The 26137-nt window shown below is 43.5% G+C and overlaps 2 protein-coding genes across 2 annotated transcripts; one reads left to right on the forward strand and one right to left on the reverse strand.

The window, feature by feature from the left end:
* Positions 1 to 480: 480 nt before the first annotated feature.
* idh2 (isocitrate dehydrogenase (NADP(+)) 2) lies at positions 481 to 17030 on the forward strand. The gene is made up of 11 exons (XM_012871464.3): positions 481 to 690; positions 7597 to 7688; positions 8023 to 8188; positions 9133 to 9293; positions 10506 to 10649; positions 11178 to 11314; positions 11413 to 11564; positions 11679 to 11791; positions 12835 to 12932; positions 13030 to 13122; positions 16626 to 17030. Exons 1-11 carry the CDS (start codon positions 573 to 575, stop codon positions 16708 to 16710), a joined length of 1359 nt encoding a protein of 452 aa, XP_012726918.1. The 5' UTR covers positions 481 to 572; the 3' UTR covers positions 16711 to 17030.
* A 474-nt stretch (positions 17031 to 17504) lies between these two features.
* Positions 17505 to 24182, reverse strand: znf710a (zinc finger protein 710a). The gene is made up of 5 exons (XM_012871461.3): positions 24080 to 24182; positions 20751 to 22247; positions 20067 to 20258; positions 19803 to 19977; positions 17505 to 19398 (listed from the first exon to the last, which is right to left on the reverse strand). Exons 1-5 carry the CDS (start codon positions 24122 to 24124, stop codon positions 19205 to 19207), a joined length of 2103 nt encoding a protein of 700 aa, XP_012726915.2. The 5' UTR covers positions 24125 to 24182; the 3' UTR covers positions 17505 to 19204.
* Positions 24183 to 26137: the final 1955 nt, after the last annotated feature.

The raw sequence follows: 26137 nt of genomic DNA on the forward strand, positions 1-26137 counted from the left end.
TCTTGTTCTTTGTCATTTTGTTTGTTCAGTTTTCTTCTTCTCCTTCTTACAAACCTCCCATGCGTTCACATAGCAACTGTAATTATTAAAAGATTAAATTACTCACAGATGGACTCTACTTCCTCACTTTACGCCCTGACAGTTAAGGAATTGGTGACTAGGGATTTTATCTAGGGTGTTAAAAGGTTCTCAGATTTTTATCATCACTTCCTGGTTATCACATACAATCCCAATGCATAACACCGCAGTCTGTGGTTGCAACGTGACAAAACGTTAAAGCGCCACGATCACCTGTAATTGTCGCCAGGTGAAGGAGGGGACGACTTTTTTCACAGAATGTGTGTGAGAAGTGGGGGTATTTACACGAGTGACGACTTTTCGCCGGTCCGCCCGGGCGGTGTGTGCCTCTGACGTAGCGCTCAGCGTGTCCCGCCGGGGAGGGCCGGGAGGGCGGTGCTGCTGACTCCCAACTATATCGGAGCGCTCCTCGGAGCTCATCGCCCCCTCTTCGCTCCGAGTTTCGTCGAGTGCAGACCGCAGAAGTGTTTCGGGCCCGGGAAAGAAAGAAAGACATGGCTGGATACCTGAAAGTCCTCAGCTCCCTGTCGAGGTCGGCCGGCGCGGCTCTCTCCAGAAATCCCGCGGTGCTTGCGCCGGCGGCAAACTGCCAGACTCTGCAACAAAGAAACTGTGAGTGGATGGAGATAACGGCGGGGGAGAGGTGGCGGTGTGGGGGTGGTGGTGGGGGGGAGACGTCCTCGGTATGTCGGATTTCGCCGATTAATTAACGGAAGTCGCGATAGCGCGTTGTTTTTAATGTGACTAAAATGAAACCTGGATAGAGGAAGCGATGCCACGACGGGCAGAAGGCTCTAAAACGAGCCGGCCGGCGGCGCGCGCTAACCGCGGCCATGCTAGCTTGACCTGAGCGCTGCGTTAGCCACCGGGGATGCTGTAAATAGCTCTAAAGGCGCTCTGAGGGTAAGGCCAGCGATGCTCCACGGGCCTGGGTAAATAAATACCCCGCCGAAACATAACAAGGAGGCGGATGTTAAAGGTGAAAAAACGAAAGCTGTTTCTTTCGGTTTTCTCTTTCAAACTTGGAGAAGCAGCTGACGCATCACGGTAAAGGTATGCGCTAACCTTTTTTTTTTTATGAATGAAACGCGATCTGCTCAGCCACGCCAGACAGCAAACTGAACATTGGATCATAAATGATATGAAATGAAAATATCTGGACGGGGTTATTATAAGAAGGGTGGTAAAAAAAAAAAAAAAACAATAACACTGGGCTGCAGATGAGTCAGAAGGATGTTCTGTTTTTAGCCGTCTGTGCGGAAATCTCTTGGTCGCCGTCCCCCAATGAGGGGCAACTCAGTCGAAAGTGCCTCAGAAAGAATTAAATAAAGCGTTCAAGCACAAAGTCGACGATCTGCTGCTCAGAGGTTTTGTCATTAGTTGGACTCGGGGGGCAGGAGGAGGAGGCGGAGGAGGAAAGTTTCCTCAAGGTCAGCTGCTGCATACGAGAGTCTGTTGCGGAGAGTAATGGCTGCCGCCGCTTCTGCAGCAGCAGCAGTAGCTCTGGGTGTCCTACACGCAGCCTGTCTCCTCCTGGGTCACATCCAGACCTGCAGCGCCGTCCACGCACGTCAGCGTGGGGCTGTGCAGACGTTCATTTTAAATGTTAAAGCGTGACCTCCTTTTTTTTTTTTTTTTGTATTAAATCGTGTTGGCTAAGAGAGGCCTATATCATGGTCTATTTCTAACGGGATCTCTGCAGCCATTCTAACTTTCATAACTGAACGGGGGAGATTAACATTTAAAGAGGCACTTCGGTTTTTAATCTTTGCAAAAAACAAAAAAAAAAAAAAAAAAACGCCACGTGAACGCAAGGGGATAGGGTCAAATAATCGGAAAATGCATACGTGGTTTCAGATGCAGGGAAGTTTTAAAAAGTAGTTAGATGCTTCAGCAGAAACGTGATAAAGGTTAAATCTAAGCCACGGTAATGGTTCGAAACTGTTGTCAGAGGTTCAAAAAGGTAAAAATAAGTTCTGAGCATGGAAGAGTTTTCCGTTTTAAAAAGGCCCTGTGAGACTGTGACAGAAAATGTCAGCCATGTACACACAGCTGCGTGTTAAAATGACCCAATTTGTACTTGGCTCTGCTGTTTCTTACTACTTTTACTTCTGTGGGACGTCGTTTCAATTTCCTTCCTTTTTTTAATGTAATACCAGTAGTTTATATATGTAGGAAATTCTCAAGATAACCATACATGAAAATATAATAAGTCACTCAAACCAAAATATGAATCTCAAAAATTGGCAAAACTTCTACATTTGTATGCTTTTTTTTGTTTTTGTTTGTTTGTTTTTATTTTTTCTCATTTAAGTTTGAGACACCCCTGAACAAAGTAAAGAGGTAATCACCCTGACATTGTAACAGCTTTACTGAAAATGTCATCAATAAAAGTTCTAATAATTTAGACTCTTAAACAATATTTTCATAAAATTTTCTTTTTATGCTCAAAATGCAGCTTGGAACCGACCTATACTACTTTTAGCGCTTTTGACAGGTTTTATTTTTTTACCCCCATTTTTGTGCGTGGTCATCTGTTTTAAATCGGTCTATTTCTTGGTTTGACGTCTACCAGCTATGTGTAGACGTCGTCATTTAACACCATTTGGCCAATAAAGCAGCGCTTTTTTGAAGGGGGGCCGATTAAAATTAAAAACCTGGAACAAAAACTGCGTCAGTAAAAGGAACGCACATGCCCAGATGACACGGTTACAAATGACTGAGTATTGTTTAGGTCTTTAGTTTTTTTTTTCCCCCTCTCTCTGCTGTGATTGAATCGACGTGCCGTTTTAAAGTTTGTTGTGTACATAGCCGATGGTGCCGCTAGATCGCAGCTCAAGAATGTCCTGGGTCAATAAATCAACTGGTGGAAAAGGTTCTCGCAACAACTGAGAAGTGTTTTGAAACAACGCAAAGCAACCTTACTTCCTACGTTACGTTCTTCTTTCAATTTTTATGAGACCCAAATCCACCTGGGGGGTAATGCTGTTATTAGCGTATTTGTTCATACATCTGGGACCCGGGCTTTTACCAAGACGAAAAAAAAAATTATTACAAACTGTGATTAAATGTCTATGGAACTAAAAAATTACCTTTTTCTAAAATGATTTATGAATTTCAATACATTGCCTGGATCCACACTACTTAAAACAAACTGTACCACAGAGACAGCTGTGAGAGGCACACAAAGTGAACGAGGTGAATAAGTGATTGAAGCTGTGCGTGAATCAATTTCAGGGAATTATTTTAGTGCAACAGTTTCAGAGACAAAAAAAAAAGACAACTTTAAAAACTAAATTTACATGACGAGGCAGCAGCAGCAGCCGTGGTGTGCCTGTGAGACAGCGCTGAGGGAAGGAGGAACCCACTATAGCAGATCTCGCTGCTGCCTCAATAAAGTGATACCAGAACGACTGGTGCTTTCGGTAAAGTTCCCATTAAAACAACAAAAAGTCGCTAGACTTGTCGCTTTTTGAAAGAACGTTGCTAGAGGTGTCTGAAAAGTCGCTAAATATAGCAACAAAGACGCTGAATGGGCAACACTGGACTGTTCTCTAGTTTTCCTTCCCTCCCGAGAGCAGCGCATCGTTGGTTTTTCAAAACAAAGTACTTAACGTTTCATGATAACTAAATTTAAACGTGAATTATGGTTAGTTAAAGTGCGCCAAGATAGGCTATTTACACAATATAGGGTATACATATCTCATATACTTTACATTATTTTAACAAATGTATTAAAAAAAATTCATTCTGAAGATGTGGCGGCTTTTACAAAAACTGTCAGATATTCCCACTGTGGTTAAAATCCTATAACATTGAATTTCTTTCAAAGGGTCTCATGCAGACGGTTGTATCTTTTTATTCCAAGGTTTATTACAACGTAATGCTGGCAGCATAACCAGCTTATATTAGCGCGTTAATGCTAGCTCCTCAGTTAGCGCTTTAATGCTAGCTCCTCAGTTAGCGCTTTAATGCTAGCTCCTCAGTTAGCGCTTTAATGCTAGCTCCTCAGTTAGCGTGTTTCTGCTCTGGTCTGGGAGTTCTGGTCTGCCGTCTGCAGTTTTAAAACAGGATCGCCCTAAAATGAGGGGTGGGTAGTGCTTCCCTGCTTTCTAGTGCACCGCTGTGGTTCCTGTAGGAACGTTTCTAAAAAAACTACTTTTGTCTGTTTTGTAATCAGATTTAAAGGGCAGTATTGAGTTTTTCACCCAGAGACTGCAACGTTTGGCACCAGTGTGTTTACTCCACACAGCCGGACACTGTCTCTGACCTCTCATGACGACGACTTTAAGCTGTGGGTACAGGAGTTTCATTGGTTTGATACCAGTAGCCATTGCACACCTGCATCTAAGCCTTCGGCTGTAAGGTGGCGGCGTCCCGCTGTAGGGATTAAACCTACAGGGCTTTAAAGCTCAGCCTCGTCCGCCTGGAAGTTAACCAGAGAGGACAGGAGGAGGGTTGTGCACTTTTGAGCTCATCCTCGAACGCCCGTCCTGAACGTGTGTGTGTGTGTGTGTGTGTGTGTGTGTGTGGCACAGCCTGGACTTAAGACCCAGCTTTAAACGGTCCCGTTAGCTGAATTAGCGATAGGTTTCTTGTACCTCAGACTAAGACTGCTTAATGCTTAAAGCTGGCGCCGTAACCTTGGACGGATTATTAGCCCTGTTTGCACGCCGCTGTTGGCGTTCCGTCGTTTGTGTGACATTTTCGATATTTACTATGTGGGCTCAAACCCTCATTAACCTCATTGGCTTACTAAAATGTTTAAGGTTCAAATAGGGCTCAACAATTACAGCGATACAATCACATTAAAAAAAAAAACAAAACGCAATTTCCAAATGGCAGAGGTCTGTAATTTTTGGCTATGTGACAATTAATGGATAAGACGCGTCCTTTAGCTGTCAGTAAAATGTTTAAAGTGGGTTTGCCTCCACATGGAAGGGAAGAGAGTAGCAGCAGTGAGATAATGTAATTTTATTATTTGTTTTAGAGTTTATATGATCATGCTTTTTTTAACAGAAACTTTCAGGAATCCCACCAAAGCATTAAGCATCAAACTGATTAATACATAGACTTGTTTGTTGGTTGCACAAGGATTGACGTCCAACTCAACAAGCTGTTCTCTTGAAGAATAATATTCAGATTCATAATAAAAAACTGTTAAATTTCCTGTTTGAAATAGTCCTTGTTTACAAACATCTTTGTCTACAGGCCATTTTTGTTGCTTCTGGTTAATGCAGAGAAAAGTCAAAATTAAATCACAACTATGGTTGACATATATCACAATTTAGGTTTTTGGCAAAACCGTACAGCCCTAATATATTTAAAAAAGACATGATAAATTAAACTGAAAAAAAAAATTGCATTAAATTGCAATCGCAATGTTAAGATTAAAAAAAAAATCGCAATTAGATTATTTTCCAAAATCGTTCGGCCCTAGGTTCAAACACATGTATACATGAGAAATTAATTATGTTGTCAACAAAGGGACAACAAATAAAAAAAAAAAAAGGGAAGTGTGCCAAAATGCAGGAGACCCCACCAGGTGCATTGTTCAGTTTAGAGTTTAAATTGTGGCATGGTATTTTTATTTTATTTTATTTTCTCCCCCACACTAGCTCATATCTGCGGAGCTGCTTGTGCAAAGGCAAATGGCAGGTGGTCTCGCATGACTTTGTTCCAGCGTGTCCTTCAGAGTCCGCGCTCACAGGTTACATAACCGGCTCAGCTCATTGCTGCCCCCCCACACCCTCCCCCCCCTCCTGCCGGCACGCAGACGGGAGTCCTGCATCTGGGGATTTAGGGCCTGACGGCTTAGAAACGGGCTGCAGCTCGTGCAGATGTACCCACAATGCACCGGGACAGAGGGTCTGCTGTTCTTTTTAAATAGCCGAAAAAAGATTTGTGGGAACAGGAAAAAAAAAAGTTCAGGAAAGGTTTCTAATGAACGAAAATAGGTTAGACTTTGGTCTTATTTTAGCTGATAAAATGCAAGCTAAAGAGTAGAAAAAAGTGCCTAAAGGTGGAGCTTCAAAGTGCTTCGTTGTCCTGCTAACGCTTGATACCTTCCACGGAAATGCTTTGGTAACTTTGTGGTACTTTTTACTAGGGCTGTAAAAATTATTGCGATTTATTTCAACCATGATTGCGATTTAAGACTTTTCTCTGCATTAACCACAACCCAAAAAAATGGCCTGTAGATAAAGATGTTTGTAAACCAAGGACTGCTTTTAAAACAAGTTTAACCAATTTTTTATAAATCAGAACATTATTATTCAAGAGAACGGCTTTTAATTGATTTGGACATCGATCCTTGTTGAACATAAAGTGTAACCGAAAAACAGGTCTGTGTTAAACAGATTGACTTAATGCTATGGTGAGAAACCTGAAAGTTTCTGGTAAAAAAATATGATTATATAAACTCTAAAACAAATAATACAAATAAATTATCTCACTGCTGCAACTCTCTTCCCTTCCATGTGGAGACAAACCCACTTTAAACATGTTACCGACACCTAAAAGGACACGTCTTGTCCATTAATTGTTACGTAGCCAATAATTGCAGAACTCTGCAATTTGGAATTTTTTTTAAAAATTGCAACTGAGCTGCAAATGTGATTAATTGTGCAGCCCTGCTTTTTACGGAGGCGGACAAATGAATCCGTTTGGCCTTTCTGCTGTGATACGTTTCAGAAAAAGGCATTTGCTGCGAAGACGATCCGCGTAGTTTCTGTTGTCACATGATGATGATGATGATGATGATGATGATGATGACGATGATCTTTCCTCAGAGAAGTCTGCAAGACAGAACCCAAACATCATCCAGCTGGCTGAGCGGCACCAAACCCCAGCGAGGTGCCGGGTTCCTGTGCTGTGTCTCCGTCTCCGCGTTGTTCTATTGCGCAACTCGCAGGTCGCAGCTGTTTCCTCCTGCGGGGTTATTTTCAGTGCGCGGTCACCCAGCAGCAGGAATCAGGTCGTGCTGTAAGTTTGGCCGAGTTGGACCTTTTTTTTATTTTATTTATTTTTTTGCTTCTTCGAACTTGGCGGTACTTAGCTAGGTTTCTACTTTTTGCCCGACTTCTATCTAAGCGTGTCACTTGAAACAAAGCGAAACGCCGTTTCCATGAGGGGCTTCCCGGGAACGCCTCCATGTTTGTTTAGCGTTAAACTGCGAAGGCTTCAGGGGGCAGTGGGGGAGCATGAAGTTGGCCAGGAAATGCAAGAGCCACTTGATCCTCTGCACCTCCCCCTGTACTTTGAGTCGACCGAAATCGGTCCTGCTGGCAGGACTCTCCCACGCTGAGCTGACTGATCACCGACATGATTAGAGAGAGCTCTGCCATGCAGGTCCAAGAGGAAAGTTAAACGAGCAGATAAAACATTTAAAAACATCTTAATAACCGGCACAATATGCTCAACGTCCGTCTTGGGCTTCTTTCCGCTTTTTTAAAAATATTAAGACGTAATCCCCCTGAAATTGTTGTAAACTTCCCCCTTTTTTCCTGCGACCAACAGATGCCGACAAACGCATCAAAGTGGCCAACCCGGTGGTGGAGATGGACGGAGACGAGATGACCAGGATCATCTGGGAGTTCATCAAAGAGAAGGTGACTAATTGGCATCCAGCACCGCCGGAGCAAACGAGGAGGAGGGATGGTGCTAGGCTGCAGCTGACTGATGGGAGGGGGGGGGGGGATTATTGATGCAAAGTGTTTGGGGAGGAGGAGAGAACAGATGTTGTTGGCTCAGGAGTCGGATACCGGAGTATTAGCTGCCTCGTCCTGTTCACCTACGCAGCTGTGGGGGGATTGGGGGTGGGGGGGGTGGGGTTTAGTGTCAGAACAAAATGCAAAACAGTCTTCTAGACGGCAGTGCAGCAGAAGCCTTCCTAATGTGCTATTTGTTGTTGTTTTTGTTTGTTTTTCTCCCCCTGCTCTGTAGCTCATCCTCTCAAACGTGGACGTGGAGCTGAAGTATTACGATCTGGGTCTTCCGTACCGCGACCAGACTGACGACCAGGTCACCATCGACTCCGCCCTCGCCACCAAGAAGTACAACGTGGCGGTGAAATGTGCCACCATCACGCCCGACGAAGCCAGAGTGGAAGGTCTTTAAGCCGTCCTTTCACTCCCCGTGGTGTTTGCTCGAAGTTTTTTGTTTTTACAGCGTTTCACATGTACCGTATTTACCGGACTATAAGTCGCACCAGCCATAAAATGCATAATAAAGAAGGAAAAAACATATATAAGTCGCATTTTTTGGGGAAATTTATTTGATAATATACAACATCAAGAACAGACATGTCATCTTGAAAGGCAATTTTAAATAAAAATAGAACGGAGGCAACAACAGGCTGAATAATTGTACGGTTAGCTTACGCTACATGACACGACTGAGAACGTGCCTGGTGTGTTAACATAACATATTAAAAGCTATTCAGATAACTATAGCATAAATAACATGCGAAGAAGTTAACCAAAGCGCCCGTGTCACTCCAAATAACTAAAATCCAGTGAAATCTTCATCCTCGGTGTCACTTTAAAATAACTCCGTTAAGTCCGGAGGTAGAAGATGCGGCACTTCCGCTTCTACGTCGCTTACGTCTGATTCAACACAGGCCTAGAGCGCCCTCTTGCGGTTTGGTGTGAAAATAACAGGTTTAATGATATACCGGTAAAAATGTGTGATAATTTCACACATAAGTCGCTCCAGAGTATAAATCGCACCCCCGGCCAAACTATGAAAAAAACTGCGACTTATAGTCTGGAAAATACGGTAATTCTCACACAGTTATTATATTAGAACTATATCAGGCGCAGACGCTGCCCATTTAAACTGTTTTGTTCTCGGTGAGCAGGATTAAAGCGGATAACCATAAAGTATGAATGTGTAGAACCTGTTTTCCCTCTACAGCGTTTTAATCTGATAACGTTCTGAAAAATGTCGGTAATTAGGTTTTAGTAATTCATCTGTGGTTTTAGTCGACGTCTGATTGTTGCGTGGAGGGCTGAGGTGTTTCTCTCTCTTTCTCACGTTGTTTTTGGTCTGCAGAGTTCAGCCTGAAGAAGATGTGGAAGAGTCCCAACGGAACCATCAGGAACATCCTGGGCGGCACCGTGTTCCGAGAGCCAATCATCTGCAAGAACATTCCCAGGCTTGTTCCGGGCTGGACGCAGCCAATCACCATTGGCAGACACGCCTTCGGTGATCAGGTGAGGCCTCGGCTCTGCCGGCTAGCATCGCGCATTCTCAGGGTTCTCGCACAGTCTTAAAAATTCAGGAAAAGTGTGAATTTTGGTGTTTTTTTAAGATATAAAAAGTCGTGATTTATAACTGGGAAGGAAGAGAATGAAGTGGTTTCCAGATTTTGCTCCTTCAGTAAAATATTAAATTGTGAATTTCTGAAAAACAACAGATTTTACGTTGGGTTATATTTAGGTGACCACATCACAAAGTTTTAGTCCCACTCGTTGATCATTTTGGTTTTTGCATTAGTGATGGAGAATCCACAGGAGCTCAAACCGAAAAAGGTAATTAAAGGAGCTATAAGTAAGAAATTTACTGTAAAATCAGCCTAAAAGGTTCTTATTTGCCACCTAAGATGGAAGTAACCTTCCCTATAAACGACCGTTCCTCTCCATCAACAATTTCTTAGTCACGTTTTTCTCCTTTTAAACCCAGAGGCACGGTCTGGAACGACTTCAGTTCAGAGTGTAGCCCGCGTTTACTTCCTGGTTTCTGAGCCAATCATATGAAGAGTTTCCAGTGTTCCCAAAACAGAGCGCAGCATTTGGTAATTAGACCTATCCTGTGGAAGTAAAACAGCGTATTAGATTGTCAGTGAACTACTAGGTGTCATTATTTATTCCTCCTTTAAAAAAAAGAAACATTTTGCAACGGGTTTTAGCTTCTAGGTGGCTTGAGGTTGTATTTTAAACTAAATGTATAGATGCATTGATAAGGCTTCCTTTGAACTGACATATATATTTTTTTGTTTTATTTAGACTTAAGGGTTCTAACACATAAAAGTAGGTTCTTGATAGAGGCAGTAGCTCTAAATAAATAAAATAAAAAAACTCAGACACAGATCGGAGCCCATTAAGGGGAGATTGGTTAATTCTGATCTCTGGCTGATCTGTTGGTGCATCTCTAGATGCCAAATAACGTGACACTACAGGTGTCTACACTTTATATGTTTTTACAAAACCAAATAAGTAACAAGCAGCAAAGTGGGCTTTAAATCTGTTTTCAGTCTAGGATGATGTAGTACAGGTTTGAAAAGTCTCCTTGTAAAACGTTTAAACAAAAATGGTTGAATTCAGCCCAGAGGCTAAAGAGCTTCAGAATTTATTTTTATTTGTATAGTATGTGGAGGAGTATGAGGCTGGTTCCCTAAAGCCGGGCCTGCTGTCTTCTCCTTACAGTACAGGGCCACAGACTTCGTCGTGGACCAGCCTGGCAAATTTAAGATGGTCTTCTCGCCGGCCGACGGAAGCGCAGGCAAGGAGTGGGAGGTGTATGACTTTCCAGCCGGCGGCTGTGGAATGGGCATGTACAACACAGACGAGGTGAGCAAAGAGCGGACGGACCCAAAACAGACAGCTTTTACCCAGAAGGCCTGTCGCACATGCTCTTATTTGCTTATTGTAAAACAAACAATTCGATTTCTTTATTTTTTTTTAACTTTAACACAATCTACTTTGTTCTATATAATTCTAAACTATATGTTTTAAGTATGACATAAAGAGTTCTCCATAAATGACATTTATGTATATATCGTTTTTATCGTGTAGACTGTTTGTTTTTTTTCTCCAGGGTTTGCCTTATCTGAATTAGGGCTGCGTGGTTCAGAGTAATGAATGCATTTTAAAGAAACGACACAGAGTGATCTGCAAACCTCGCGGGGCGGTGTTGGCCGTCGGCCAGCCCGCCGTGCTACTGTGTTGTTTGCCTTCGTCAGCTCGCTCTGTTTAACCTGACAACATCAGAGGTCGTCGCAGATGACTTTCCTCTCAACGAGGGGAAGGTTGTAAACCTTTTTACGGCTGATAAAGTCCTTCAGCTGTTTGTTTTCTCTCTGTCTCTCTCCTCGCCAGTCGATCACCGGCTTCGCACACAGCTGCTTCCAGTACGCCATCGGCAAGAAGTGGCCACTCTACATGAGCACAAAGAACACCATTCTGAAGGCCTACGACGGCAGGTTCAAAGACATTTTCCAGGACATCTTTGAAAAGTGAGCGTCCCACAACCCCCCGTTTTTTTTTTTGTTGCCGTCCGGTGTAAAAAAAAAAAAAACGGGAGGACAGAAATGTTTCTTTGTCTGTCCGACAGGCATTACAAACCAGAGTTCGACAAGCTGAAGATCTGGTATGAGCACAGGCTCATTGATGACATGGTGGCCCAAGTGCTGAAGTCTTCAGGAGCGTTTGTTTGGGCTTGCAAGAACTACGACGGGGACGTTCAGTCCGATATTCTTGCACAGGGTGAGAAATTTGAAAAGCAAGACTTGTTTGTTCTTTTTTTAAATTTTCCAGTCTGGAGCTGCACTAAAGAAAGATTCTGTTTTCTCTCTGCTTTTTTTTTTTTTTTTTTCTTAGGCTTTGGCTCTTTGGGACTAATGACATCAGTCCTTGTCTGCCCTGATGGCAAGACCATCGAGGCCGAGGCAGCCCACGGCACGGTGACCAGGCACTATCGCGAGCACCAGAAGGTTTGCAGCCATCAGTCTTTGTCAATCACCCCCCCCCCCCCCCCTCTCTCTCTCTCTCGCTCTGTATTGGGAAAACGTTTCATCTGAGCTGTGTGGAAGAGCTGCACTATCTATCTATCTCCGTGGCTCCACGCTGCCATCATGTGGTGTAAATAGAGTAGTACATTTACTGCCAGCTGAAGAAAGTAGATTGGACAATTATTAAAGTGATTTAACTCAAAAAGTTAAGCCCTTATACTACATATTGATATATTGATGGGATGTTTTTGTTAATCTGTACAAATATGGCTTATATGTTAAAAAAAAAAAAAAAAAAAAAAAAAAAACCCTAATTCAGTTTAAAGTGCTTATTTTATACTTTTTATACAAAAGTTTATCCATTTACTGTACATTATACACATGATTCCAGTCTTGTTCAGGGCTGCTTTATTTATGAATCACTACACTGCAAAAAGGGAACTAGAATTAAGTGAAATTTTCTTGAAATTAGTGTATTTTTCCTTGATTAGAGCTGGTAAATAAGACTATTTGACAATGGAATAAGATTTTTCCACTTAAAATAAGAGCAATTCATGTCCATCTTATTTCATTTTAGGGGTAAAAATGCAAATTCAATTGGCAAATAATCTTATTTAGCTCGTCAAATCAAAGAAAAATATACAAAGAAATTTTCACTCCCTTTTAGTTTTCTTTTTGCAGTGTATATCAATTCCTTTCACTTAGCTTTCCATAAATATGCGTGTATAGCGCTCTGATCCTTTTGTAGCCCATCCTCCCTGTTGATGACTGCCTGGTGGAGAGCTGTCAAGGTTTTGCAATAAGTTGGCCACAGCACAATCTTTCCATATTAATGTAATTTAACTCAGAGAAATTTAATTTTGACTAATAAGCTTAAAAAGCATATGCTTGAATTGTAGTGTTCTGTGTAGTGAATTTCCGAGTTTCACTTTCTGAACACGGTTGGTAAAAACGAAACAAAACCTTTGAGTTATGTTCGAATCTTTTGAGACGTACCCGCCTGGTTTCCATTGTTTTGTTTGCAGGGCAGGCCGACCAGCACCAACCCCATCGCCAGCATTTTTGCCTGGACCAGAGGCCTGGAGCATCGAGGAAAGCTGGACGGCAACCCTGACCTCATAAAGTGAGAGTTCTAATATACGTCTGGAAACAGTTTGACCTTAAGGTGAAACGTTGTTGTTGTTTTTTTAACAAATGTTTATTACTATTATTATCTACAGGTTCTCACAGACGCTAGAGAGGGTGTGTGTTGATACTGTTGAAAGCGGCGTCATGACCAAGGACCTCGCGGGCTGCATCCACGGCCTCTCCAAGTACGTTCATTTCAACCATTTGAACCAACTTTGCTGCAGAAAACAAATAATGGAGCCTATTTGTTTTTTTTTAGTTATCCTTGAAAACGCTGCATTTTTAACAAACTTTAGGTACAATAAAGGGATGGTTTCAAGTTTTACAAATGAGTTCTAAGAAGGTATTATGTTACCTGGAGTAGATGACTCTCTTGGCGTCTTAACTTGGTACAAATCCAGATTAGTTTGTCCTGGAGTCTGAAGAAAACGGCTAATCTAAGAGAGAGAGGGACTTCTATTACAACTCCAGCCTCATAGCTTTGGTATTTAATGAAAAAACTATGTCATGGACGATTCAACGGTTGTCATGTTTTCCTAAAATAGATAACAGAAACTCAATTGCTCGGTAAATGTGGGTGGGAGGCGGTGTGCAACCGTTAAAAAGCTGTGATCTTTATGAGACGAGTTGTTTTAAGCTCATTTCTTTGTTGGAGTTACTCAGACAATGATAATGTAATCGGTAAGATTTGGTGGTATTCTGATACATAAGCTGATTAAAAGAAAAAGTTGTAGTTTTAAAGTGTTTATAGCATCGATTATCCCACCTTTTGGTTGTTCTACTCTTCAGAGGAAGCTAAGCTGATATATATGGTTAATTATTCAGGCTAAGCAGCCTCGCCCTAATGCGGGTGATTGGTGGTTCTCGTTTAGTTCTCACACCACAGTCGTGTATCATTTTTCACAACCCAAAATATTTACAGCCAGCTTGTCTGTATTAGTGAGTGCGGGTGAACTATACAAGCAGCTTTTCAGCCAGCTGACCGGCAGTGTGCAGCCAGGAGGTGGAGGAGCGCTGAACTTTGCCGACCTTTTTCCTGCAGGATCAGCATAACGGAGTCTTTCTGTTGTTGTTTTACTGGTGAGCGGCTCGCGCCTCATCCACAGCAGTTCTGGACGGAAAGATTGGGAAGGGAGAAAAACTATTAGCAAAGTGGCATTTTATTTTTATTTAGTTTTGTACAGTTTTGGATTAGGCCACAGATCAGTTTGCAGCTTTCACGACCTTCTTGTTTTCTTCTTCTGGTTGCGTTCAGTGTTTTCTTTTTCACGAGCCCCTCTGCTACCAGTGGTTAGAATAGATGCAACACTTGGCCCAGGTAATTTACTAGACTTCCTATCGGGGTTTTTAAAGGTGTTTACCTTCAGAAAGCTTAACCCACCTGGGTCCCTTGAGATGTATATCGAGTAGAAGGTAGGGGGTATTTTGAATATTGTTTTTTCATGTGTTCATGCAAACTGCCGGAGTTGAAGGATTTATTTTAGGATTTATTTTTATTTTATACTAAATGTAATGTTTATCTTCAGTATCTTTTTTTGTTTAACCCATTCAGAATGGATTAAAAAATGCCGTTATTGCAATTTGGTTTATTTTAGTTTTATTATTTTCCAGTAGAAAAGGATTTTTTTTTATGTTGTGTAAATCGACTCATTTAAACTGTAATCTCAAAAATAGCTATTTAAGTAGTTAGAGACTTTGTTAAATTGGGACTCTTTATTTATGATGGACTGAAGTACATAATGGCATTCATTAAAAACAACAGGAAAAATACGTGTTTGTACATTATTTAAATATTAGGTTTTTATGGTAATTTTTAACGAGCATTTTTTAAAAAGTATACGGGACCAAGGTGGAGCATTTTATTCCCAAACAACTTTAAAGGAAACTTTAACACTCCCAGGCTCAGATAAAATAATAGAAAAAGGGCTGAATAGCTAAAAATTGCAATTTTTAAGGGTTAAGAATTCTAGAAATGTATAAATATTTGTTATTTATAGTGAGGACTGAAGATTTTAGGAAGATATGTAGATCCAATAAATGTTATGGCCAGTATTAGAAGAGCTTTTATTATGATCAAGGGATAAATGAAAGAACTGTGTGGGGAAAAAAACAATTTGCGTTTCCATACTTTATTTCCTGTCCCATTGTTTTAAAGATTCATTCCCCTCATCAATCCATCCGTCTATTCTTCAATCCATCTGTTCATCTAGCCATCTATCCATCCATCCATCTGTTCATTATCCATCTGCCCATCATTCATCCAACTGTCAAGTCATCCGTTCACGTGTCGACCCATCTGTCTGTCCCTCCTTCCCTTCTTTTAGTCTGGGCTTTTTCTAGGGTACACGTTTGAAGCCCGCCTGCTGTAGAAATACCTGCTAGAAATTCCCGCTGAGCTTCTATATTTATTCTAGAAGAAAGGACGGATATGTCTGAAATTTGAGCACAGAAAAAAAAGAAGTCATTTTCAAATAAAGAAATGTGTAGGGACCCTGAAAAGTCCCTGTCCTTCTCGGCCCGTTGTCGGACTAAAAATAAAATCTCCCAACACCTTCCAAGAGCTCACATCTCTTTGGATCCCAATCAGGTGATCTGCGTTCCTCCTAACGGGGTTCCTGGACCGTCTGGAAAAGTAAACGATTGTATCTCGGTGTTTTCCCATGTCTGTATAACCAGAGAAAATTAGATGGTAGGGAAAAATCTCTATTTCCCGACTTTTCTTCCTTTTGTAAATGTTCCCCTCCCGTCTTTGTGTCCCTTCGCTCCCCTTCCTCATCTTCTTCCTTTCTAACCTTCATCCTGGCTTCTGTCCTCCTTTCCTTTCTTTTTTTCCCTGCCGTTCTCTCTCTCCCTCCCTCTTGCTCTTCCTTCTGCCCTTAATTCTGTCTCCGCTCGTCTTTCCTGCCTTTCATTATGTCCTTTTTTTCCCTTTTTTACCCTCGTGTGCCAACCTATCCCCTCATGTTTTCTTCTGACCATTCTTCTTTTGCTCATTGTCGTTCTTTGTGTCCTACCTCTATTCCTGTTTTTCCAGCGTCTTTTCTTTTTGTTTCCCCATCTACCTTTCATTTCTTGGGTCCTTCCGTCCTTTTAGTTTCCTTCCTCTCATTCCTTTCCTATCTAACAGCTACCCACAAAAGAAATATCTGCAATAACATGGTAGTAAACGTTAGTGTTTTAAATCTTAAGATGAACGTAAATGGAGGAGGAGTTTGGAAAGTTGACTCTGGGAAAGTGTGGCCATTTAACACGGAGGACAAACTATTTAACCCGAGTATTTTATGTCATGTACAGAGAAATACCGTAAAACTTCCTAGTCGCCTGTTATCAAGAACTAAAAAGCTATAAAAATTCTACTTTCTGAATAAATTGACAGCTCACGGTAAAATAGAAAATTTCTCTGCAGCAGACTGAAGTTACTGAGAATCACAGAAAAATCTTCACATTTTTGTTTTTGATGAGCAGAAACTAAAACATCATACAGAGGTTTAAACAGACAATTATATTACAGTTTGATGTCATTATTTTACAGCTGTTAGATCATGTTAATTCATGATTTGCTCGTTGATCCATCTTTTATCAAGCTTAATATGAAATAAAAACATTTCGCAGCCATCAATGGTCTCGTGCTGCTTCATATGCGTTTCCAGTTGCCCTGATTTCCTCTCGCTCTGTTTCAACTTTCCAGTGTGAAGCTGAACGAGCACTATGTGAACACCACAGACTTCCTCGACGCCATCAAGAAAAATCTGGACACGGCCCTCGGCAAGTGAAGGACTTGAAGCGGCAATAAGAGGCCAGGAGGTGGCAACGTCACTCTTATGTTTTTGTACCTCATTTTTAACTTGAAAGGTCAACCAATCCACTCGACTTTCACCCGAAGGAGCATACACTGTAGGATTAACTAGTGTTCTTTTTAGGAAAAATGAAATGACTTGAGTCGCCCTTCCATCTGATGGCCCCATTAACACCCGACCCATAATGTGCGAGTTTTATTTTTGTAATGTGTACTGTATTCAGTGCTGTGCTATGCCTTGAGCAAGATTTGAAGACTATCAGAAATGCTTGCCAATAAATCTTGTTTGACCGACAAGTCAGCGTTATGTGTGGTTGTTTTTAATAGAAAATAAAAAGAAAACTCACAAAAATAAGGTAAATAAATTTATTTGACCATTCTGCCTGGTACATAACATTATACATACAACTCTATTCAAATCATCTTCACACTAAGGTTTAATACAGAAAGCCTTTCAAGGATGAGCGTCTCCCCCCTTTTTCGTATCATTGCTAAAATGATGCCGTGTGAACACAAGCTGAAATGAAAAACCTCACAGAAATGAGCAGCTTTTTTATTTTTAATGCACCATATCCACATTGTAAATGGGGGGGAATCTTGTTTGCTAAAGCTGAGCAGTGGAAAACAATATGTGGAGCATTTCCGCATACTTTTCCGCAAGGTCCACGGCCCTGTCACATGTTGGGAGGCTGTCGTTCATCACTTGAGAGCCGTACGCAGCATGATGGATGGTGTGCTCTCACAGACACACCGGGGCACTTAATATTTCTGTCCAAGTTTTTTTTTTTTTTTTTTTTTTTTTTTTGGGACAATTTTGGTTGCCATTCATCCACTTAAAAAGAGGAAAATAAAACGGATGTGAGGGTTGCGTTGCTTTTGAAATAAATGAGACTTGGATGTGAAGGAGAAAAAGGGGTAAAGTTTGTTGGAAGAGATGCTGCACTACAGCCTAATCTCTGCACTAATCCTTTTAAGAGATCTTTCAAAAAAGGGGAAAACAAAAAAAAAAAAAAAAGTCGGAGGGAGAGGGAACCTGGATGTAATTTCATGAAGTCTGGGAAATTAAATGTCCCAACTCCACACATCAGCGAGGTAAAAGGAGACAAACTCTCCTATAGCTGCGCAATATGTCAAATTCTTTGGTAAAGGGGTCCAAGCATTAACAAAAAAAAATAAAAAAAACATTTGAATTTACCTGAAAACATTCCACAGAAACAGTTACATTCATAGACCAGAGAGCAATACGGGGGGGGGGGGGACACTTGTTTATGCAGGATGTAAAAAGTAGACACAGTGGTCCTCGAGTGCAACGCACCAGTACCGGCCAACATACAGCAGGACTGATAACGCTGTACAGTAATATACAGTAAAGCACAGAAATAAAGTGAACATCTTTTTTTTTTTCTTCCTTTTTACAGAGCTTTTAATTTTCACAGTATAACTCAAAGTGAATCAATAATCTTTTGATAAGCTTTGGTAGGTGAGAGAGCACCTGTTCCCTTTCCCTCGCCGTTCACACCGGTGAATCCCTGGCACACGGAGAGACACTGGGATTGTCTGAGTAAGTGCAATGTAGCGTGCATTGCCTCTGGTTAAAATTGTTCTATGTCAGGGGTTAGGATCTTGTTAAGCAACTTGACAAATTTGCATTATTTTTTCATCATAAATACCTCTACGCTGCTTTTTAAAATATAACCTCTAAAAATTAATTTTTTTCACATTTTGCAGATTTTGAGTGATTCCAGTGCATAATTATGTGCAGTTTGCTCGCATTCTTAAAGGGATAGTTCGGATTTTTTTTTTTTTTTTTTAACTGAAGTTGGGTACTGTGAAGTTATTATCTGTAATAATTCCCCTACATGTAGCAGGCAGGTCTCGTCTATATTGCGATGAATTTGTTGGAAAGTGAAGAAATCCAACTAGTCAGAGGGATCCCACGTTTTAGCTGATCGAAGCAACTTAAAACTGCTCGAAATGAAAATATTTTCATCAACAGCGACGCAGCGCTGCATTGGCAGGTATCAACGGCGTACACTTTCACAAGGAGCCGTTGTTGAGTTGCGTGCGACTATACTGAGTTGCTTTGGCTGAGGCTGTCGGTTGTATTACCAGCCTCAGCGGCAATGAAGAGGTACCTGGTTCCGGTGTCCATGTGGGTCTATAAGCACAGGAGCAAATAAGTTAATCAGCTCTGACCACGGCCTCTTGTGAAAATGTAGCTGCTTGACGTGTGTGAATGTAGAGTTGCATCTCAACGGATGTATTCTAAGTTTTAGAGCTGCCAAGAATCAGCTGAAACTGCCAGCCTGGCAATATAACATTGAATTACAGGTAATGAAACTATTACTGATCATTTCAGGGAACCTCAATAAAAAAAAAAAAAACTATCCCTTTAGGGAGGAATTTAGGCATTTTGCCTTTAATAGCAATGAAAGAAAAATAAACAATCCTTTTGTTAAATGAGTTCACGTTCAGTTTTGGGTGGTTGGTACTATCCCTGCAGCACTAAAGCGCCCTGCACTCTTCCCGTAGTTGCTGTAGTACTCCATTTGAGACAGTTTGGCCACGTCTGGTGTGTTGTTGTTGTTGGCACGGTTTTCTCGCTCGCTGAATTCAAAGCTCTCCTCTTCGTACTCCTCCTGGGCCTCTGTCTCCTGGGGGGGTTCTGACAAAGGAACGGGGAATACACAAATATGATATTGCGCTGCCTTCAATGACGGACACGCTCGCAAGTCTTCCCAAAGACTTGTGGCCACGTTGAGGGCAGCGAGCAGATTGCCTGTCCTCCGCATCAGTCTACGCTGATGGAGACGGGCATGTCTAATCCAGGCGCTGCTATATTTACTAAACACAGTGAGAGAGAGTGACAGAAACATCAAGATGCTTGGCCACTACATTACAGTACACGCTGAGTCAAAGTCCATTAGGGACAGACTGAGTGACAATTGTGCCACGAAGCCTTGAGAGCGGTCCCACTTGGACGCGTGCCATGCCAAACCCCCATGCACAAATTCATCAGCTTCATCTGTTCAAAACGGTCTAATTAGGACGAGAGCAAATGCCACTCACCATGTCCATCTATCGTGGTGTCCATAATGCCGTGCTTAACCTTCATGTGTCGACTCAGGTTGCCCTTCAGGTTGAACTTGCTGGTGCAGTAAGGGCACTTGAAGGGCTTGCTGCCAGCGTGGAGGTGCATGTGGCCGAGCAGATTGTACATTCTGTTGAACGACTTCCCGCACACCTGGGGGGGGGGGGTTAATCCAGGAATCAGTACCCTAAATTGGTTTGTTTTGATCCGATATCTAAATCCCTCGCTTGGTGCGCACTCACCTTGCATTTGAAGGGCTTGACAGGAAGGTGGACGATCATGTGCGTTTTGAGGGTCTGCTTCTGGACAAAGGTCTTGAAGCAGATGTGGCACTGGAAGGGTCTCACGCTGGCGTGGATCAGCATGTGTCTCTTCAGGTTGGCCGACAGAGTGAACTCCCTGGCGCACACGTCGCACTTGAATTCTTTCATGCCCTGGGAGGAAACGCAAAGAGGCAGTGTCTCAAATCAGATGACAGTACCTAAACATGTGAGGAATAAAGATATCTGGCAATGCTTGTCGCGAATAAAAAGGACTGTATAGAGTAAATACGTCATGCATCCTGCTACAGGGGCTGTAGTGAATCATCGGATGCGAAGAGAAAAGGCTTTGCGAATGACACAAAACACATGTCGGGGGTTGGGTTGAGCACACAGAAACTTGAAGCCTTTGAAGACCATGTTTACAAAGCAACTGGTTCTGAAGGATGGGCTCTGGTGCAAGAATGACATTTGGCTCACTTTTACATCTGTATTAATGCATCAAGCACTGACAGGAAGAAGCTAATTACTTCTTTAATCCCACATACTCAGTATGCCTTAGTGTTGGTGATTTTATTTCAAATAAGGGCTTAGTGATGTAAAGCACACTGAGGCTAGCCAGTTAATTGGTAGGGGGAGAGAGAGAAAAAGGCACATAACCAGTACCTTGTGGGTGAGGGCATGTTGTCGAAGGTGGTGGATCTGCACAAACTCCATCCCGCACTCTGGACAAACGTAGGGCCGAACGTTCTGGTGCTTCATCAGGTGGTTCTGCAGCTGGCTCCGGTACGCAAAGGATTTGTTGCATTCCGTGCACTGGTACGTGGTCGGACCCTGGTGGCTGGTCAGGTGACGCTTCAGGTGGGCGTAGGTCGGAAACTCGAGGCCGCACTGTGTGCAGACGTGGCACTGGCCGTTTTCGTGTTTGTTCTCGTGGGTCCTCAGCTCGCTGGGGTAGGCGAAGCCTCGGCCGCAGAAGCGGCAGCTGTACGGTTTAACATCTGTGTGCTGCAGCATGTGCCGCTTCAGGTGGCTGGTCTGTGTGAAGGCCTTTTCACACACCGTGCACTTGTGGGGCCGGGTCCCCTGATGGGTGAGCAGGTGAGTCTGAAGGTGGCTTGGCTGCTTGAAAAGCTTCCCACAGTGCAGACACTCGTGGGGCTTAATTCCATTATGACCCAGGATGTGAGTGACCAGGTTATATTTAGACGTGTAGGACTTCTCGCACATACGGCATTTCCAGCGTTTCAGACCCTCTCCTACATCTACGCAGTACGACTCATCAATCTGTACGTTTATGTCCAGTCGGTCAATCTGCATTCGTCTGGCAAGCCCCTCCGGGTCGGACCACAGCATGGCCTGGGCCTGGCCGTTCTCCTCGTATTCCCCTTGCATCGGCATGTCAGCAGACTCGTAGGCCACCTCATTGGAATCATAATAACGATTCTCCAGAGGACTGCTATTTTCTCCGGTCGTCTTGAGGTTCAGTGCCTCCTCCTCTTCTTCCGCTACCACCAGCTCTTCTTCCTTCCCCTCTTTCTCCCTAACAGAGCTGTCTCCTTGCTCCTGTTCTGTCCGTCCGTCTGTCCGGGGCATGGGCGTGTCTCTCGCGCACGACGAGCAGTTTCCACAGGCCTGTTCTTCTTTCAGCGAAGCTTGATGGGTGACTGGTTCCTCTAACTTTTTGGGGCTGTGTCTGTTGTTCATGTGAATGCAGGAAGGAGGGGTGTCAGAATCGAGTCTTTCGCCCTTAACCTGAGCTTTTGGAACAACCTCTTTAAGCTGGGGAGATTCTAGCTCCCCGTCGCTCCTCTGCCTCTTGGTCCTCCCACGGGGGCCGGGCCGTCTTCTCTCGCTGCAGTGCGGTTGGGGTTCCTGCTCCCCGGCCGGCTCCGGGAGGTAGTCCCCATTGGCGCCTATCAGCTGGTCGGCATACTCATACTCCACTGACTCAGGAGGAGGAGGGGGGCCCTCTTTTGGCTCCCCTGTGTAAAAGCCATTCGGGGCAATGGTGGCCCCAAATATTTCATTCTGGGAGATGAGGCCAAGAACAGCAGCTTGAGCAAGCGATAGCACCACCACGGGCTCCGTTTGCGTGCCCACATCCACGTGAGCCTCGGTCATCTTTGGAAAGGTTCGCACCAAACAGCTGCTCTCTTCCTCCTGCAGACACACACAACCATGACATAAGGCATTAGGGGACTTGGACTGATGAAACATCTGTTAAAAAAAAATACTACTTAACGTTTCATTAGCGCAAAACGTCTCGCATTGCAGACTCCTAAAACGGTGACCCAGTGTTAAAATGATCTCAGCTGGTGTTTATTGAGATCTTGTTTGTCGCAACAAGAAAGCCGCGCTCAGACGGCGGCTTTGTGTCTTCGCTCTGAATCCACAGAACATTAGATCGAGGAGATATGGCAGATCTGTGTTCGCGCCCGGCTTCCTTCCTTGACAGGCTTTAGAATAATAAAGAACACAACAAGGGATGCAGGTCCTGGCCAGGAAACCGGCTTCCGTGGACTGTCCTCGGCACTTCCTGTGGGGTCCTGGGACGGCCTGGCTTGAGCACAGTCGGCCCATCACTGGAGAAAACCGTCTCGTCGATTCTCTGAGCACCCTGGCCAACTTCATAACGCCTGCAAACTTAGGCTTCTATAACAAGATATGTTGCCGGCAGGCCGTCTCATACCCATAACAGACATTAGGCTGGGCTTTGAACTTATTCAGTATTCCAGACCAATGCAGAAAACTCAATTGTATAATCCTGAAGTTTTACAGACCCTGATGCTCCTCTGTCTCGGAGAACCTGAGCAATAACCCAACTGGCCTTTGGTGCATATGAAGACCTAATTTCAGGTTATGTTTCAATATCGATCAGACAGGCTGAAAAATGTCTCTGACAAGTTCTGACCCTCTACTTTCTTCTTCCTTTTTTTTTTTTTTTTTTTTGTTCAGGCAGCAGTCGACAGCTTTTACTCTGCCCTGTAAGAAAGAGCTGCTTCCTTTTCCTGACACAATGCTGAGAGAAAAAGAAAAGAATAGATGGAGAAATGGGAGAAAGGAAGAGGAGATAAAGAGCAGGAATAAAGGTGTGTGCGTGCATGGGTGAGGGGAGTAGACCTGGATGCCCTGATAACCACGTCATTTATAATTACTGCTTTTAAAGTAGTCAGACAGAGACAGACTGTGTGTGTTTGTGAGGAAAAGAAAAGGAAAGAGACTGGGTGTGTGTTTGAAAGCATGTGTGTGAGAGAGAAAGAGAAAAGAGGGAGGGAGGGAGGTATGAAGAGAAGGAGAAAGAGCTGTGGGCGGGGGAGGAGTGGAGGGAGGGAGACAGAGAGAGAAATGAGATGGAGGGGCTGAAAGATAAAGAAAAGAGGGGAGGGGAGGGAGGGAAGGGGAACGAGAGATTGAGTGAGCGTGTGAGAGGAGTGAAGAGAGAAAGGAAAAGGAGAAGGGGGGGTGTGAGTGTATGGAGGGGTGGTGGTGGTGGTGTTGGTGGTGAGGGGGGGCAGCCAAAGAGAGACAGAAAGACAGAGTGAGTAAGAGAGAAAGAGGTGAAGGAGGGAGGGAGGAAGGAAGGCTGTGGAGAGAAGAAAAAGCACAGCAAAATGAAAGGCTGACAAAATGAAAGAGAAAAGACAAATGACAAGTAGACAGGGAAGGTAGGGTAATTATTGCGAGAGTGGCGCACTTTCACATTTAAAGTTACACGACTGAAAAACACCTAAGGACAAACAATTAGAGAGGAAAGACAGAGAGCGCCGTTCCAGAAAACACGTTCCCGCGCCACAGCTCTCACGCCGCACGTGAAAAGTAAATTCCCTCTGCCTTCCTATAACTCTCAACTCAAGAGCCGGGCAGGACCAGTGTAAACACCTCCTGGGCAAACTGCTAAAACCAAGCCCCCCCCCCTCCACCAAACCTACCCCTCTAACACAACACCTACAGCCCACCCCTCCCAGGATGGATTTTCAGCTTCCAAAACTCACCACATTGCTCCTGGAGTGATGTTTGAGGTGTTTCAGGGATCTCATCCTTCAGGAGAAGTGAGTGGAGTAAAAAAATCCACCTCCTTTTTATATCTGCGGGAGAGTGGGGCGGTCCCACGGCTCATCCTCCTCCTACTGTTGCTGTTATCAGAACTGTCTGTCCCTGCCCCCCCCCCCCCCCCTCTCCACCTACTCCCCACCGCCCTCCAACAGCCCTCACCCCGACACACACACAGCATCACCCCATTTCTTTCTCTTCCTCCCACCCTCTCCTTCCCATCTCACTTATCCCTTTTCTTTTCTCCCATAAACACACACACACATTCACACACGCACACATACACACACATCTTATCTCCCTTTCTCACTACGTACAATTCAACATGACCCTTCAACACACATTTCTCTTCAGCTACTACTATCTTGTCTTCATCACACTTGATACTTTGCATTTCCCCATTTTTTTCACAGGAGCACATGCTAAAATGCAGAAATTACACAAGATCACACACATGTGCGCATATATATATATATATATATATAATATATATATATATATATATATATATATATATATATATATATATATATAGTGGGTTTAGAAAGACTAACAGAGGTGCCACAGACTTTCTCAAACACTCAGAGATGCTATGGGTGGAGGTACGTCTGTTGGTGACAAAACAGACAGGCAGATGTCTGAGAAAGCTGACTTTTTTCTTCTTTTTTCTTTTTTTTTTACTTTTTTGACAAAGAGCGAGGAGTTCTTCATCCAAACTAATTAAGTATAAAGTATATTGTCTGAGAAATTCAGAAGGAGGAAAACAGAGAGCGACAAAAGAAAAGAGTTTGAGAAAGAAAGGAGAGAAAGCAGTTAGGAGAGAGGGAGGGAAGGAGACAGACATGGGGGAAGAAAGAATAAGGAAGAAAGAAGCAAAAGGAGGGGGAGTGAAGCAGAGAGGAGGAAGCAAAGGGAGGGAGGGGGGGGGCAGAAAGAAAAAGAGAGACAGAAAAGAGAACTGGCGTGGGGGGAGGGAAAGAGAGAATGCAGCAAAAAAAAGGAGGAAGAAGGGAAAGAAGAACTGCAGGAGGAGGAGGAAGGAGGGAGGTTGGGGTATAAGAAAGGATGTGGCGAAAGAAAGAGAAAGAATAAAAGACAGGGAAGAAAGAAAGGGGGGGGCGTGGGTTGGGGGGAAGAGGTGGGGATGGAAAGACAGATAGTGAGTTGAAAGAAAATGCAGTGAAAAGAGAGACGGGTGTGTGGAGGAAAACAGGAGGTAAAAAAGAAAAAGAGGGGTTGGTGGGGTGTGAGAATAAATAAAAAAGATAAAAAAGAAGAGTCCATCAGCAGGAGAAAAGAAAAGAAGTGGAGGAGGAGGAGGAGAGGAGGTGCGGGTGGTGGGAGCAAAGGGAACGGAGAGAGGTAAAGGAGATAGAGAGAGAGAGAAAGCGAGTGAGGAAAAAAGGAAAAAAAAAACAGCAAAGGGAAGACATTAACTATTGAACTTCCAGATTTCTTTGGGTGCGGCAGAGCGTTCTACCTGCCCGCGGAGGACTGATGTGGTCGCCACTAATGACGAAGCTCATAATTTAGACAGGTATTCCTCTTACATGACCTCACCCTTACTGTACTTGTAAACACACACACCAAAAAAAAAAAAAAAAAAAAAGTGTACGTGAGACGAGCAGGAGTAGGTGCAGGCAGGCAGGCACAACAAACACTGCGTGGACACATGCCAATTGTGACTGCAAGACTGAGAAACTGTGCATAAACATTTCCTGCTAAATAACAGGAAAGGGCAAACCTTGAAAACCTTGATCAATCATCAGCAGCTGGGAGTGCTGCGAGAATGAGAAAAGATAGAGAGAAAGGGGTGCGGAGGGGTGGGGGGGGGTGGAAGGAGGAGGGCGGAGGGGGAGACGGGGAATGAGAGTGAGCGCGTGAGGGAGGGAGGGAAGGAGGGGAGGGGAGAGGAAGGAGAAAGAGATTGAGTGAGGGTGTGAGCGAGGGGGAGAGATAGCAGGAAGTCGAGGGAGAGAAAATAGAAGGAGAGCAAGGGA

This window comes from Fundulus heteroclitus, chromosome 2 (assembly GCF_011125445.2).
Source record: "Fundulus heteroclitus isolate FHET01 chromosome 2, MU-UCD_Fhet_4.1, whole genome shotgun sequence".
In the NCBI taxonomy this organism is placed as follows: Eukaryota; Metazoa; Chordata; class Actinopteri; order Cyprinodontiformes; family Fundulidae; genus Fundulus; species Fundulus heteroclitus.

Bases quoted from the DNA above. Each gene is read 5' to 3' on its own strand.
- idh2 (XM_012871464.3), top strand. From the start codon at position 573: ATGGCTGGATACCTGAAAGTCCTCAGCTCCCTGTCGAGGTCGGCCGGC. The intron at 11,315-11,412 runs GTGAGCGTCCCA...TCTGTCCGACAG, and splicing joins TTCCAGGACATCTTTGAAAA to GCATTACAAACCAGAGTTCG. The intron at 11,792-12,834 runs GTTTGCAGCCAT...TTTTGTTTGCAG, and splicing joins ACTATCGCGAGCACCAGAAG to GGCAGGCCGACCAGCACCAA.
- znf710a (XM_012871461.3), bottom strand. From the start codon at position 24,124: ATGAGATCCCTGAAACACCTCAAACATCACTCCAGGAGCAATGTG. The intron at 20,259-20,750 runs GTACTGGTTATG...GTTTCCTCCCAG, and splicing joins AACATGCCCTCACCCACAAG to GGCATGAAAGAATTCAAGTG. The intron at 19,399-19,802 runs GTGAGTGGCATT...TTCCTTTGTCAG, and splicing joins CACCACGATAGATGGACATG to AACCCCCCCAGGAGACAGAG.